Raw genomic sequence first — 15,601 nt, forward strand, 5'->3', positions numbered from 1 at the left:
CATTCCCTAATTTAAGTATTAGCACAATGAATAGACTCATATATTTCTTTTTCTCCTATTGCTTTCACAAGGAGAAATGTGAACATGAAATAGAGAAACTCTTATAGGAGAGGGGAAATCTACTTCACATGTATTTGTTTTAGATACATAACCAAAGAAGATGTTGCTGTAGCCTCGGTGGACAAGGTGAAGAATGATGGGGGCCATGTCCGTCTGATCACAAAGGGGTCCAGGCCAGGGGTCCCTTCTACAAAGTAAGGGGTTTTTTTTTACTTGTCGGGCATAGTAGTACTAAGACTATTCCTTTAAATTTATGCTTTCATTTTTGTAATAATACTTTACCTTTGTGTGGCTACTTTACAGGTTACAAAAAGCTTTTACAATGTAATAGCTCTTCTGTCCTCCTAGCAACCCTGTGAGGCTCCTGATGCCCTCATCTTAGAAATTAGAGGTAAAGAAGGATCCTGCAGGTGGGTCAAGTGACCTGCCCCAGGCCACTAGATGCTAGCAGAGCTGAGGTCAAATCTGGGCTCTGCCCCCCAGTCTTGAGTTCTTACTATCATAAAAAGTTTTCTTTTAACACTCTAACAGCCAGCCATGGAAAATGAGCAAAGCAGCTATTGTAATTCCCATGTAGGACTTTTCAACAAAACTGAGTAATGTACCTTTTCCTTTTATTCTAACAAATGGAGTTTATGTCCTACCATGTTTCATCTCTAATTTTAATTCTGTCGACTCAGAGTTTACCCGTAGGAGGTGCGTATTTAGCAAGTCTCCTGTTCTAATTCCTATCAGCACTGTTAACTCCCTGGCTCTGTCACTTAATGGATATGAATGATCTTTTTCCTGAAGGCCAGCAGAGGCCGGAAGAGAGTGTTCCTGGAAGCCTTGGTAAGGGCCTCTCGGTCCTAATGGGGTGTGTGACCTGACACATCTAGAGAGCAGGGTAGCCACTAACTTTAGCTGAGGTTTTCCATCACCCTGTCCTTTCCCAGCCTAAAGAAGCATTTTCTAACTTCTCATTTTCCTTCTCGAGAGTCTGAGTGTGTAACTTGAAGACATCTAAGTTCCCAAGAGAGGCAGCATATTTTTTTGCAAATTTATTTTTTTGAACACAACATTCCTTCTTTTACTTGCCGTGGAGTAGAGTGTGCCGACTATAGCTATTTCATTTCCACACTGAATCACAAAATCTGTGGGCCCCATATTTACTGTTTATCAGCATAGAAACTTTGAAGACCTTTAAATGAAGTAAAAATTACTTTGAATAGAGTAAGCCTTCATTAGTTACCTAATCAATATTTTGCTCATTCTAGAGAATTTTTTGAAGATGGAGCTTGTGTCCCATTTCTAAATCCCAGCACAGCCCAAGCTGATCTCACTGTGAAACCTTCTACATCCAAAGGCTATTTGCAAGCTGTGGATAATGAAGGAAATCCACTTTGCCTTCGCTGTCAGCAACCCACTTGCCACAGTAAGCAAGAGCATAAAGCAAATGCTTGGGATTCACGGTTTTGCTCTCTGAAATGTCAGGAGGAGTTTTGGATTCGATCTAATAACAGTTACCTGCGGGCCAAAGTATTTGAAATTGAACATGGCGTGTGTCAGCTATGTAATCTGAATGCACAAGAACTTTTTTTACGTCTGAGAGATGCCCCTAAAAGTCAGAGGAAGAATCTTCTGGATCTTACCTGGACCTCAAAGCTCCCATTAGAACAGGTAAATTATAATCATGTGACTGATAGAAGGCAACATTGCACTGAGTGATGAATACTGACTCACTTTCTTTTTTTAAACTTTTTAATATGGGGATTTTCAAATACATATACAAAAGTAGAGAGAATGATGGACCCACATACCCATCACCAAACTTTAACAGTTATCAACATTTTGCCATTCATCTTCATCTGTCCCTCACCTCAATTCTTTCTCTCTCCTGGAATTATTTTAAACCAAATTCCAGACAGCGTTTCATTTCACCCTTAAATACTTTCATTATGTATGTCTCACAGATAAAGACTTTCTTTCTCCCTCCCCCCCTTTTTCTTTCTCTCTTTTATTATTTATTTATTTATTCTTTTAATTGAAGTATAGTTGATTTACAATGTTGTGTTAATTACTACTGTACAGAAAAATGACTCAGTTATACATATATATACATTCTTTTTTTAATATTCTTTTCCATTATGGTTTCTTCATCATAGGTCTGTCTCTCTTTTAAATATCCCAATATCCATTATCACACCCAACACAATTATAATCCCGCAGTTATAGTAAGTCCATGTTTGGTTTCCCATGTTCTCTCAGAAATGTCTTTTTACAATTGCTTTCTTCAAATTAGGATCAAAATGTCACCCACACATTGCATTTGGTCATTACACCTTTTACGTTCCATATAATCTGTAATATCACCCCATCCCTTTTTTACACTATAAATTGTTACATTTGCCTTTAGAATTTCGCACATTCTGGATTTGTCTCCCTGTATCCTCATGATGTTGTCTGACATGTTTCTCTATCCCCCCTGATTTCCTGAATAATGGTTATAAGATCTAGAGGTTTAATTAGATTCTGACTAGATTATTTTGGGAAGAGACCTTAACAGATGGTACATTGCATTGAGAGGCACTTATGGTATGCTTGTTCCACTTTTCATGGTGTTAATATTGAATGACAAGGGGTAAACAGATAACCCCCAAAATGTAGTCGTTACAATGAGAAGAAAACTTATATATGTTTATCCCATTGTAAAATGTAATTCATGACAAAAATAGTATTCTTAGCACACTATTCTCAGTATTTACTTTGACTCCCAAAACTCAGTTGGATTTCCAGTGTTGTGATCTGATAAGTACTAAATTTCAAACTAGAGCAAAATGTGTAATTTTGTAGTAAGCTTAGTTTTGAAAAAAATCACTCTCCGTCTGCTAAAATATTGGGTAAGTTCCAGCCAGGGAGTCAAATCTTATATTTTTATTTACCTAGTATTGCTGAATCATGACAGAATTAATAAGCATTTCTGCAAAGATGAATTAGCATGACTTTGTTAGGGAAATGCACTCTTCCCCTAATGTTATCCAGAGTTCCTGAAAGATCCTTTGGTCTAACTGGTGAGGGTCACGTCACACCCATCCCGGAGGTGTCAGCCAGACTCCAGTTGCTTGCTGCTGCCTCCATGTGGAGGCTTCCGGAAGACACACAATGAAATGACTCAAGAACATCTTGAAAGCAGTCTGTCCAAGAATGCAGAAGTTACACAGTACACATCTAAAAGAGAAGCGCTCAGAGAATCAGGAGCACCGCAGGGCCCAGATGGAATGACCAGTGGGAGAGGGAGTGATTCTTTCTGGAGGTGAGTTTAGGATGTTGAAGACTGGCCCCAAGTGATTCCGAATTGCTGGGAAGAATAAAGAAGCACCTTCTGGATCACAGGATCTGTCAGAATGGAGACTGCTCGGCACAGAAGAATCGGTTACAAAAGACAGAACCAAAATGGATTTTTTTTCCTAAGAATATGCCATTTGCTTGATGCACAAGACTGCCACATGAAGTCTCCTCCCACAATGCCAACCTCAAAAATAAAAATCATTATATATCTTCTAACAGAATTTGGGAAGTTCAGTGTAGAAGAGACAGTCAGTCCATCTGTAACAGAGTTAAGGTGGACAAAGGTTACTGCTCCAATTTGCTGCTTCCTGGGGCTGCTCTTGGGCCAGACACTGCTGCTAAGGTCCCTGAGCCATCCATGGGCCTGACAACTTTCCTAAAGCACTTTAGAGCTATGTCACAGATTCCCATGGCCAGCAGCCTTGAAGTCGATTATAATATCTTCCTTGTTCAAGACCAAGGAACAAGGAAGATATTATAATATCGTCTTCACACTCGTCTTTGTGATATTTAAACAACTCTACACTGCTATGTTGTGAGCTGGTTTTACTACCTCAGATAAAATGCTAAAATACATCCCGTTTGAATGTAGGTTATTATTCGTTAAATATGAAGTATGCATATATGGACTGGCCTAAATAGTGGCTGCTTTAAATGAACATCTTTTTTATTCCAAATATGCAAGCAACAGAGATTTGTTCTAGAAATTTGATTCCAGTCCATGTAACTTAGGAGGTTCCCAGGTAATAGCATAAAAGTTCTGGGTGATATCTGTTAATATTAAACTGTCATTGGTATACTAACAAATGCATTTAGGTCAACAATTAAAAGACGAGTCAGTAATATTCAGAAGTTTTTCATTTCTAATCTGTTCTTTTTTTTTTTTCTCAGTTTTGTTTTAGTGACTATATAAACTAGCTCAAAGGTGCAGAAGCAATTGATTTTTCCCAGTCTGTCAGAAGGCTTGGTATTTTATACTTGCTTGTAATTTTTTCAAAATGGGTTAGGTAAGGGGGGGAAAAAACCTTTTTCAGAAACATATTTTTTATTGCTTTCAAATTGCTAACCTAGAGGGTTTTTCCTACTCACAATAAAAGCTATTAAAAAAAAAAAGCTAAACCATCCTAATGTATTTTTCCCTGTGATTCTGCGGTGTGAACATGATTGCACAATGTAAACCCAACAGTTCCCACAGTGTATGTTGAAAATTGCTGATCTTGTGTTCTTATTACAGCTTAATGAAATGATAAGAAACCCAGGGGAAGGGCATTTCTGGCAGGTGGACCACATCAAGCCAGTGTCTGGTGGAGGAGGACAGTGCTCCCTGGACAACCTGCAGACCCTCTGCACAATCTGTCACAAAGAGGTCAGTGAAGCTCGCAGACACATTTGACTCCATCTTGAGATATCAAATTGAAAATTGTGCATACAGGTGTGGAAGATTACGTGTGTGAATCTATATCCCTAGTCTGGGATCCGAGATTTATTTTATTCTTTTCATCACTTAACACTTGAGTTTTCTCTTGGGGCCTATGCAAGTTCTCAGTCACAGATGAAAAACAAACTGCTTCCCTTTCTATTCATTCTAGGACCAGGAAATTTTCACCACCACCTAGAAGAAAATGAATACAACTTACATATTGCATAGTCTTGAAAAGATCCAGATCCTCAAACTAGAAGTTTAGTAAATGGGGACAGTGACATATGTTTGCATCTGCAGCTAAATATGTCCTGAAATATCTGAGAACATTAATAAATTATCTCTAGGACCAACTCAGTTCAACATGCAAACATTACACTGCTGACCTAAATGTGAAACCTGTTAACCTTGGTACATCTTGGAGCAATTACCTATTGCTTAAGAGGAGAAGAAGAGAATGACATAATATTGTCTGTCAACTAGGATGAATTTTTAACAGGCAGTTCAGCAAAAGGTCATAGGATCTGCCTCTTGAGATATAATCTTAGAAAGAAGCACACATTCAATATGCAACTTTGTATCCAACTTTTTTTTTAAATTATGGCAACATTTAAGCATTTTCCCATTCCCATGATAAGCATTCAGTGTTTATCATCTGAAATGGCTGCTATTGTCCTGTTGAATACGTTTCTACTTTGGTTTATTCAGCCATTCTCATACTGATGAACATTGAAGTTGTTTACATTTTTTGGTGCATATACACAATGCTGCCAACCGCGTTTTTCTGTATATAATTTTTTACATTTTGAGGTTGTTCCTTTAGATTCTCAGATGTAAAAATCACTGAGTCAAGTGTTTAGATATTTTTGAGACTGTAGGAGATAAATTTTCTCCAAGCTGTTTTCCAAAGGACTACGCTCATATACGCTCCTTCCCCCCCGGCACTGAACGGGAGTGCCCGTTTAACTGCACTTGTTATTGCCGATGCGGTGAGAGAAGAATTATTGTGTTTACAAAAGACCCTGATGTTTGTAAAAATGCTAATCAATTGTATTTACACCTTTTTTTTTCTTTCATTTTTTGGCCGTGCCATGCGCTATATGGGATCTTAGTTCCCCGACCAGGGAGCAAACCCATGCACCCTGCGTTGGAAGCGTGGAGTCTTAACCACTGGACCACCAGGGAAGTCCTACACTTTTGAGAACTGTTCAGCTCCTTTGCCAGTGTTCATATCATATGAGCACTTCCTTAGCCTCCTTTTACTATTTCAGATTCCTCAATTTCTCCACAAACATAATATTTACATAAACGGGATCATCTCATAAGCAGGGCTTTTTATTTATTTTTAGTTTTAACCTTTTTTCTCTCTTTACCCCTTCCACCTGGATCACTTCACATGTACATGGACTTCAGCTGGGGAAAAAAAGTCATCTGATTTCTCAGCTGTGCAAATTATTAGCACATTCAAGACCTATAAGAAAATGAAGATATAGCAAAAGAGAATGTTGCACCCTCTGTAATCACTTTTTCAGAGTCTTATGAAAAACTTTATTTGTGGGAGCAGCAGAAGAATCCAGTTCTGTTCTATCTCGTTTTGGTTTTTTGCGTTGGCTTGGCTGTTGGGTTGGGAAAGGCTTCAGAGCCCAGAGAACAGGAGGTGGGTGGGCCCTGCACACACTACAGTCTGGGAAATTGCCATGTGGGTGAGGGGAATCATGGCCTCCCCTAGTCCACAAATGAGGTATTTACCATCTCACTGGGTAGCAAGACAGCCCCCAAAGCTGTGCATTTTCTCCTCAGCATCTGGTCCTAAGTGAACCTACGACCTCAGAGCTACTGGAGTCCTCTGCTTGTGGCTTAGTAACCCCCTCATTGCAAAGCACTGGTAAATGAGTGTGTTGATAATGTATATTTTTTTAACAGAATACAAAGAGTTTTTGAGTTTCTGTAGCCAGTACTTTTTTTTTTAACGTGTGTACACATGCATTTTTTTTTTTAACTCTTAGAGAACTGCAAGACAAGCCAAGGAAAGAAGTCAGGTGAGAAGACGATCTCTAGCATCAAAGCATGGATCAGACATCACAAGATATTTAGTAAAGAAATGAAGTATCAACATTTTTGAATAGAAGATTATGGTTCGTATGTGGAGAATTCAACATAAATTATTTTTCATGTTAGTGTAATTTTTTTTTATAAATTTATTTTATTTTCTTGACTGCGTTGGGTCTTTGTTAATGCAAGCAGGCTTTCTCTAGTTGTGGCGAGCGGAGGCTACTCTTCGTTGCGGTGCGCAGGCTTCTCATTGTGGTGGCTTCTCTTGCTGCGGAGCACGGGCTCTAGGCATGCTCCTGTAGTTGTGGCTCACGGGCTCAGTAGTTGTGGCTTGCAGGCTCTAGAGCACAGGCTCAGTAGTTGTGGCGCATGAGTTTAGTTGCTCCGCGGCATGTGGGATCTTCGCGGACCAGGGCTCGAACCCGTGTCCCCTGCGTTGGCAGGCAGATTCTTAACCACTGCGCCACCAGGGAAGCTCTCGTGTAATATTTTAAGAATGAAAATTTTCAGAACAAAAATCAAGACTTCGACTTCCCTTTTCATGTTTAAAGCTTTTTGTGTTCAGTAGCTTTTGAAAGTTTTAACAGAAAATGAGATACAATACTAAATATTTCTATGATCTTGATTTTGTGCAGACTCTCGTTTCGGTAAGGTTTTGTTAAGCTTTCAATTCCTTTGTACCCTAATTACAGTATTATGCATAGATTGTTTTTGAAAAATATACTCTCGATTACTTGAAAAACGCTGCTGGATTAGTATTGGTTCTGGACTGCTGTGTGTCTAAATGGAACATTGTAAAACCATAAGGGAAATTTCAGAGGCAAATCATCATTATTTAGGATTCTGGGCCAATTGTGACCTGCCTGCTTAGTATGCAATAGAGACTCTTGTTCACTAAATGCCTCCAAAATGGGACTGGGGTACACATTTTGAATGTTGTCTTCTTTGTTTTATTTCTTAGCCAATTGTCTATTGAAAAGATGCTTTTGAAGATAAGCTAATTGGACCCATGGTGTTTGTGGACAAATTCAGGGGTTCTGGCTAAAGTAATTGTTAAAAATGTTTAAAAACTGAAAACAAAATGCCACTTAAACTTCATTTTTTAATTAGTTTGTTTTAATGCATAAATCTAGGCATACTGTCAAAGCACCCTTTGTCTCCTGGTTACCATTTTTTGTTCTTAAAATCCTGTTTTATTAAATGTGTATTCCTGGAACCTCTTTTAAAAGGAATGATGATGATAAAACACTTTATACTGAAACATGATCAGATGGAGATATATGTTAAAGTGCAAGGGTAATATTAAAATGTGACTGATTGATATTCAAAAATAAAAGAGTGATGGTAAAAGAAAACCAAGGCATAATCCTGCAGTACGTCAGAATCATGAGAGCAAAGTGTCAGAACTCCACAAAATACAGGGCCAAGGAAGAACTACATTCACAAAAGTCCTGTTTGTAAATACTGTTTGGATGTAAACCACATTAGTTTGAGCACTCTTTAGTTTTAATTAGTAGCTAGTATTTTACAACATAGAGGACTTATTTTTATAAATATTATACAATCATGAACCTTACGGAGTTTTTATTAAGTTTACAGTATTTCATTGTATGAGATCCAATAGTATCGTTCATTTTATAAATTAGTTGGTCTTTCTTTGGCCTCCTTTCTGCTTTGCTGGTCAGGCTTTTTGCAGTTTTCTGCCTCATTACCAGGGTAACCTAGGATTCCTCACAGCTGAGAGCTGAGAAGCCAGCACACTGCTTTTCCTCCAGCATGAGGTGTCTGCAAGTGAGACTTTGGTCTAAGTAGGTCAGATTTGAGTGGAGCTTGCTCTTTAGATCAAACTAAAGTGGTAATTCTAGGGAGAAAATTCTTAGATGTAGGAACTGTATGATGGTTTGAGATGGAATGACCCATGAAGATGGTTTCTCTATTTGCCAGATTTCAAAATTCCAACCAGTTAAAAATGCTATAAGAGCATCAAAAAAATTAAAGTAGTTAGGAATATATTTAACCAAGAAGGTGAAAGATTTGTACACTGAAACTACAAGTCTTTGGCGAAAGAAAATGAAGAAGACACCAACAAATGGAAAAAATTCCACATTCATGGATCAGACAAATAAATATTGTTAAAATATCCATACCACCCGAAGTAATCTACAGATTCAATGCAATCCCTATCAAAATTCCCATGGCGTTTTCAAGTAGAAAAAAATCGTAAAATTTGTATGGAACCATAAATGACCCCAAATAGCCAAATCAGTCTTGAGAAAGAAGAACAAATGTGGAGGTATCACTCTTCTGCCCATTTTTTGGATCGGGTTGTTTGTTTTTTAGATATTGAGCTGCATGAGCTGTTTGTATATTTTGGAGATTAATCCCCTGTTGGTTGTTTCATTTGCAAATATTTTCTCCCATTCTGAGGGTTGTCTTGTCTTTTTATTTATGGTTTCCTTTGCTTTGCAAAAGATTTTGAGTTTAATTAGGTCCTATTTGTTTATTTTTATTACTCTAGGAAGTGGATCAAAAAAGATATTGCTGCGATTTATGTAAAAAAGTGATCTGCCTATGTTTTCCTCTAAGAGTTTTATAGTGTCCGGCCTTACATTTAGGTCTTTGATCCATTTTGAGTTTATTTTTGTGTGTGGTGTTAGAGAATGTTCTAATTTCATTCTTTTACATGTTGCTGTCCAGTTTTCCCAGCACCACTTATTGAAAAGACTGTGTTTTCTCCATTGTATATTCTTGTCTTGTTTGTCATGGATTAATTGACCATAGGTGCATGGGGTTTTTTTTTTATTTTATTGAATTATAGTTGATTTACAATTTTGTGTTAGTTTCAGATGTACAGCTTCAGATGTTCAGCAGAGGGATTCAGTTATACATATATGTATATTCATTCTTTTTCAGATTCTTTGCTTATATAGGTTATCACAGAATATTGAGTAGAATTCCCTGTGCCATATACTAGGGTCCTTGTTGGTTATCTATCTTATGTAGAGTAAGTAGTGTGTGTATGTTAATCCCAAGCTCCTGATTCATCACTCCCCACCACGTTTCCCCTTTGGTAACCATAAATTTGTTTTCAATATCTGTAAGTCTGTTTTGTAAATAAGTTCATTTGTATCATTTTTAAAATTAGATTCCACATATGAGTGATATTATATGATATTTGTCTTTCTCTGTCTGACTTACTTCATTTAGTATGATAATCTCTAGGTCCATCCATGTTGTTGCAAATGGCATTATTTTGTTCCCTTTTGTGGCTGAGTAATATTCCATTGTAAAAATGTAGCACATTTTCTTTATCCATTTCTCTGTCAGTGGACATTTAGTTTGTTTCCATGTCTTGGCTATTGGATATAGTGCTGCAATAAACATTGGGGTGCATGTATCTGTTTAATTATGGTTTTCTCCAGATATATGCCCAGTAGTGGGATTGCTGGGTCATATGGTAACTCTATTTTTAGTTTTTTAAGGAACCTCCATACTGTTCTCCATAGTGGCTGTACCATTTACATTCCCACCAACAGTGGAAGAGGGTTGCCTTTTCTCCACACACTCTCCAGCATTTATTGTTTGTAGACCTTTTGATGATGGCCATTCTGACTGGTGTGAGGTGATGCCTCATTGTAGTTTTGATTTGCATTTCTCTAATGATTAGTGATGTTGAGCATCCTTTCATGTGTTTGTTGGCAATCTGTATATCTTCTTTGGAGAAATGTGTATTTAGGTCTTCTGCCCATTTGGGGATTGGGTTGTTTTTTGGGGGGGTTTTGTTTTTGGTATTGAGGTATTTGAGCTCTTTGTATATTTTGGAGATTAATCCCTTTGTAGTTTGCTTTGTTTGAAAATATTTTCTCCCATTCTATGGGTTGTCTTTTCGTTTTCTTTATGGTTTCCTTTGCTGTGCAAAAGCTTTTAAGTTTAATTAAGTCCCATTTGTTTATTTTTGTTTTAATTTCTGTTACTCTAGGAGATGGGTCAAAAAAGATCTTGCTGTGGTTTATGTCAAAGAGTGTTTGTCCTATGTTTTCCTCTGAAAGTTTTATAGTGTCTGGTGTTACATTTAAGTCTTTAATCCATTTGGAGTTTATTTTTGTGTATGGTGTTAGGGAGTGTTCTAACTTCATTCTTTTACATGTAGCTGTCCAGTTTTCCCAGCACCACTTATTGAAGAGACTGTCTTTTCTCCATTATATATTCTTACCTCCTTTGTCACGGACTCATTGACCATAGGTGTCTGGGTTTATTTCTGAGCTTCCTATCCCATTCCACTGAATTTTCTCAAAAGCTTTTTCTGCATCTACTGAGATGATCATATGGTTTTTATTGTTCAGTTTGTTAATGTGGTGTATCACACTGATTGATTTGCAGATACTGAAAATAAATAAATTTTTAAAAAATCTATTAAGACGATTTATAGCCTAGTATACATATGATCTACCCTGGAGAATGTCCCATATGCCCCTGAGAAGTATGTATATACTGTTATTTTGGGGTAGAATGTTCTGTATATTTATGTTTGATCTAGTTGGTTTATTGTATTGTTTTCTTTCCCCTGACAAAACAAGTCTTTGTCTTTTTTTTTTTTTTTTTTGGCTGCATTGCGTCTTTGTTGCTGCACGCGCTCTTTCTCTAGTTGTGGCAAGCAGGGGCTACTCTTCATTGTGGTGCACAGGCTTCTCACTGCAGTGGCTTCTCTTATTGTGAAGCACAGGCTCTAGCTGCATGGGCTTCAGTAGTTGCAGCATGCGGGCTCAGTAGTTGTGGCCTGCAGGCCCTAGAGTGCACAGGCTTCAGTAGTTGAGGCATGTGGGCTCAGTAGTTGTGGCATGCAAGCTCTAGGGTGCGTGGGCTTCAGTAGTTGAGGCGTATGGGCTCAGTAGTTGCAGCGCACAGGCTCTAGGGCACGCAGGTTTCAGCAGTTGTGGTGCGTGGGCTCAGTAGCTGTGGTGCCTGGGCTCTAGAGCACAGGCTCAGTAGTTGTGGCACACAGGCTTAGTTGTTCCACAGCTTGTGGGATCTTCCCAGACCAGGGATCGAACCCATGTCCCCTGCATTGGCAGGCAGATTCTTAACCACTGCACCACCAGGGGCGTCCGTAAGTCCTCTATTTTTGTACTTATCTTCTACCTGCCTTTTCTATCCATTGTGGAGAATGAGATATTGAAGTTTGCAACTATTATTTTAAAACTGTTTCTTCTGTCATTTTTTTGCTTTATGTATTTTGATGTCCTGTTATTAGATACATTAATGAAGTTTATAATTATTTTACTTTCTTGTTCTATTGAATCTTTTATTAATATATAATATCCTTCGTTGTCTTTTGTAACCATTTTTGATTTAAATAATACTATTTTGTCTGATATTATTATAGCTGCCCCTGCTGTCTTTGGTTGCTGTTTGCACGGAATATCCTTTTCTGTCCTTTCACTTTTTTTTTTCTTGGTCCTTTCACTTTTAACCTGTTTCTGTCTTTGGATCTAAAGTGAGTCTTATAAACAGTATCTAGTTGGATCATTTTTGTTTGTTTGTTTCTGCCAGTCTGTATCTTTTGTTTGTTTTTTTTTTAATTTTCTTGAAAAAGTCTCACTGTATTATTTGGTTATGTCTATTCTGATTTTTTTTCTTTTGACAATACTTATGGCTTTGAGACTGCTGGGTTTTTTTTTTTTTACATCTTTATTGGAGTATAATTGCTTTACAGTGGTGTATTAGTTTCTGCTTTATAACAAAGTGAATCAGTTATACATATACATATGTTCCTATATCTCTTCCCTCTTGCATCTCCGTCCCTCCCACCCTCCTTATCCCACCCCTCTAGGTCACAAAGCACCGAGCTGATCTCCCTGTGCTACGTGCCTGCTTCCCACTAGCTATCTGTTTTACGTTTCGTAGCGTATATATGTCCATGCCACTCTCTCACTTTGTCACAGTTTACTCTTCCACCTCCCCATATCCTCAAGTCCATTCTCTAGTAGGTCTGTGTCTTTATTCCTGTCTTACTCCTAGGTTCTTCATAACCTTTTTCTTTTAGATTCCATATATATGTGTTAGCATATGGTATTTGTCTTTCTCTTTCTGACTTACTTCACTCTGTATGACAGACTCTACATCTATCCACCTCATTACAAATAGCTCAATTTCGTTTCTTTTTAAGGCTGAGTAATATTCCATTGTATATATGTGCCACATCTTCTTTATCCATTCATCCGATGATGGACACTTAGGTTGCTTCCATCTCCGGGCTATTGTAAATAGAGCTGCAATGAACATTTTGGTACATGACTCTTTTTGAATTATGGTTTTCTCAGGGTATATGCCCAGTATGGGATTGCTGGGTCATATGGTAGTTCTATTTGTAGTTTTTTAAGGAACCTCCGTACTGTTCTCCATAGTGGCTGTACCAATTCACATTCCCACCAGCAATGCAAGAGTGTTCCCTTTTCTCCACACCCTCTCCAGCATTTATTGTTCCTAGATTTTTTGATGATGGCCATTCTGACTGGTGTGAGATGATATCTCATTGTAGTTTTGATATGCATTTCTCTAATGATTAATGATGTTGAGCATTCTTTCATGTGTCTGTTGGCAGTCTGTATGTCTTCTTTGGAGAAAAGTCTATTTACGTCTTCTACCCATTTTTGGATTGGGTTGTTTGATTTTTTGTTATTGAGCTGCATGAGCTGCTTGTAAATTTTGGAAATTATCCTTTGTCAGTTGCTTCATTTGCAAATATTTTCTCCCATTCTGAGGGTTGTCTTTTGGTCTTGTTTATGGTTTCCTTTGCTGTGCAAAAGATTTGAAGTTTCATTAGGTCCCATTTGTTTATTTTTGTTTTTATTTCCATTTCTCTAGGAGGTGGGTCAAAAAGGTTCTTACTATGATTTATGTCATAGAGTGTTCTGCCTATGTTTTCCTCTAAGAGTATGAGAGTTTCTGGCCTTACATTTAGGTCTTTAATGCATTTTGAGCTTATTTTTGTGTATGGTGTTAGGGAGTGATCTAATCTCATTCTTTTATATGTACCTGTCCAGTTTTCCCAGCACCACTTATTGAAGAGGCTGTCCTTCCTCCACTGTACATTCCTGCCTCCTTTATCAAAGATAAGGTGACCATATGTACATAGGTTTATCGCTGGGCTTTCTATCCTGTTCCATTGATCTTTCTGTTTTTGTGCCAGTACCATACTGTCTTGATTACTGTAGCTTTGTAGTATAGTCTGAAGTCAGGGAGCCTGATTCCTCCAGCTCCATTTTTCGTTCTCAAGATTGCTTTGGCTATTCGGGGTCTTTTGTGTTTCCATACAGATTGTGAAATTTTTTGTTCTAGTTCTGTGAAAAATGCCAGTGGTAGTTTGATAGGGATTGCATTGAATGTGTAGATTGCTTTGGGTAGTAGAGTCATTTTCACAATGTTGATTCTTCCAATCCAAGAACATGGTATATCTCTCCATCTATTTGTATCATCTTTAATTTCTTTCATCAGTGTCTTATAATTTTCTGCATGCAGGTCTTTTGTCTCCTTAGATAAGTTTATTCCTAGATATTTTATTCTTTTTGTTGCAATGGTAAATGGGAGTGTTTTCTTGATTTCACTTTCAGATTTTTCATCATTAGTATATAGGAATGCCAGAGATTTCTGTGCATTAATTTTGTATTCTGCAACTTTACCAAATTCATTGATTAGCTCTAGTAGTTTTCTGGTAGCACCTTTAGGATTCTCTATGTATAGTATCATGTCATCTGCAAACATTGACAGCTTTACTTCTTCTTTTCCGATTTGGATTCCTTTTATTTCCTTTTCTTCTCTGATTGCTGTGGCTGAAACTTCCAAAACTATGTTGAATAAGAGTGGTGAGAGTGGGCAACCTTGTCTTGTTCCTGATCTTAGTGGAAATGCTTTCAGTTTTTCACCACTGAGGACAATGTTGGCTGTGGGTTTGTCATATATGGCCTTTATTATGTTGAGGAAAGTTCCCTCTATGCCTACTCGCTGCAGGGTTTTTGTTATAAATGGGTGCTGAATTTTGTCGAAAGCTTTCTCTGCATCTACTGAGATGATCATATGGTTTTTCTCCTTCAATTTGTTAATATGGTGTATCACATTATTGATTTGCATATATTGAAGAATCCTTGCATTCCTGGAATAAACCCCACTTGATCATGGTGTATGATCCTTTTAATGTGCTGTTGGATCCTGTTTGCTAGAATTTTGTTGAGGATTTTTGCATCTATGTTCATCAGTGATATTGGCCTGTAGTTTTCTTTCTTTGTGACATCCTTGTCTGGTTTTGGTATTAAGGTGATGGTGGCCTCGTAGAATGAGCTTGGGAGTGTTCCTCCCTCTGCTATATTTTGGAAGAGTTTGAGAAGGATAGGTGTTAGCTCTTCTCTAAATGCTTGGTAGAATTCGCCTGTGAAGCCATCTGGTCCTGGGGTTTTGTTTGTTGGAAGATTTTTAATCTCAGTTTCAATTTCAGTGCTTGTGATTGGTCTGTTCATATTTTCTATTTCTTCCTGGTTCAGTCTCAGCAGGTTGTGCATTTCTAAGAATTTGTCCATTTCTTCCAGGTGTCCATTTTATTGGCATAGAGTTGCTTGTAGTAATCTCTCGTGATCCTTTGTATTTCTGCAGTGTCAGTTGTTACTTCTCCTTTTTCATTTCTAATTCTATTGATTTGAGTCTTCTTCCTTTTTTTCTTGATGAGTCTGGCTAATGGTTTATCAATTTTGT

General features: G+C 37.7%; 1 protein-coding gene across 8 annotated transcripts in view; it reads left to right on the forward strand.

The window, feature by feature from the left end:
• Positions 1-15,601, forward strand: part of ZRANB3 (zinc finger RANBP2-type containing 3) — a 286,433-nt gene that overhangs the window by 253,374 nt on the left and 17,458 nt on the right. For 7 of the 8 annotated variants that reach the window (XM_067742088.1, XM_067742087.1, XM_067742095.1 and 4 more), the window contains 4 exons: positions 144-254; positions 1,317-1,719; positions 4,622-4,753; positions 6,814-9,794. In XM_067742088.1, coding sequence (XP_067598189.1) covers positions 144-254; positions 1,317-1,719; positions 4,622-4,753; positions 6,814-6,912 — 745 coding nt within the window. In that variant the 3' untranslated portion in view covers positions 6,913-9,794. Of the gene's footprint in view, positions 1-143; positions 255-1,316; positions 1,720-4,621; positions 4,754-6,813; positions 9,795-15,601 lie in introns of those variants that run through there. The other variant, XM_067742089.1, reaches the window with a different exon arrangement.

Source organism: Pseudorca crassidens, chromosome 6 (genome assembly GCF_039906515.1).
Source record: "Pseudorca crassidens isolate mPseCra1 chromosome 6, mPseCra1.hap1, whole genome shotgun sequence".
In the NCBI taxonomy this organism is placed as follows: Eukaryota; Metazoa; Chordata; class Mammalia; order Artiodactyla; family Delphinidae; genus Pseudorca; species Pseudorca crassidens.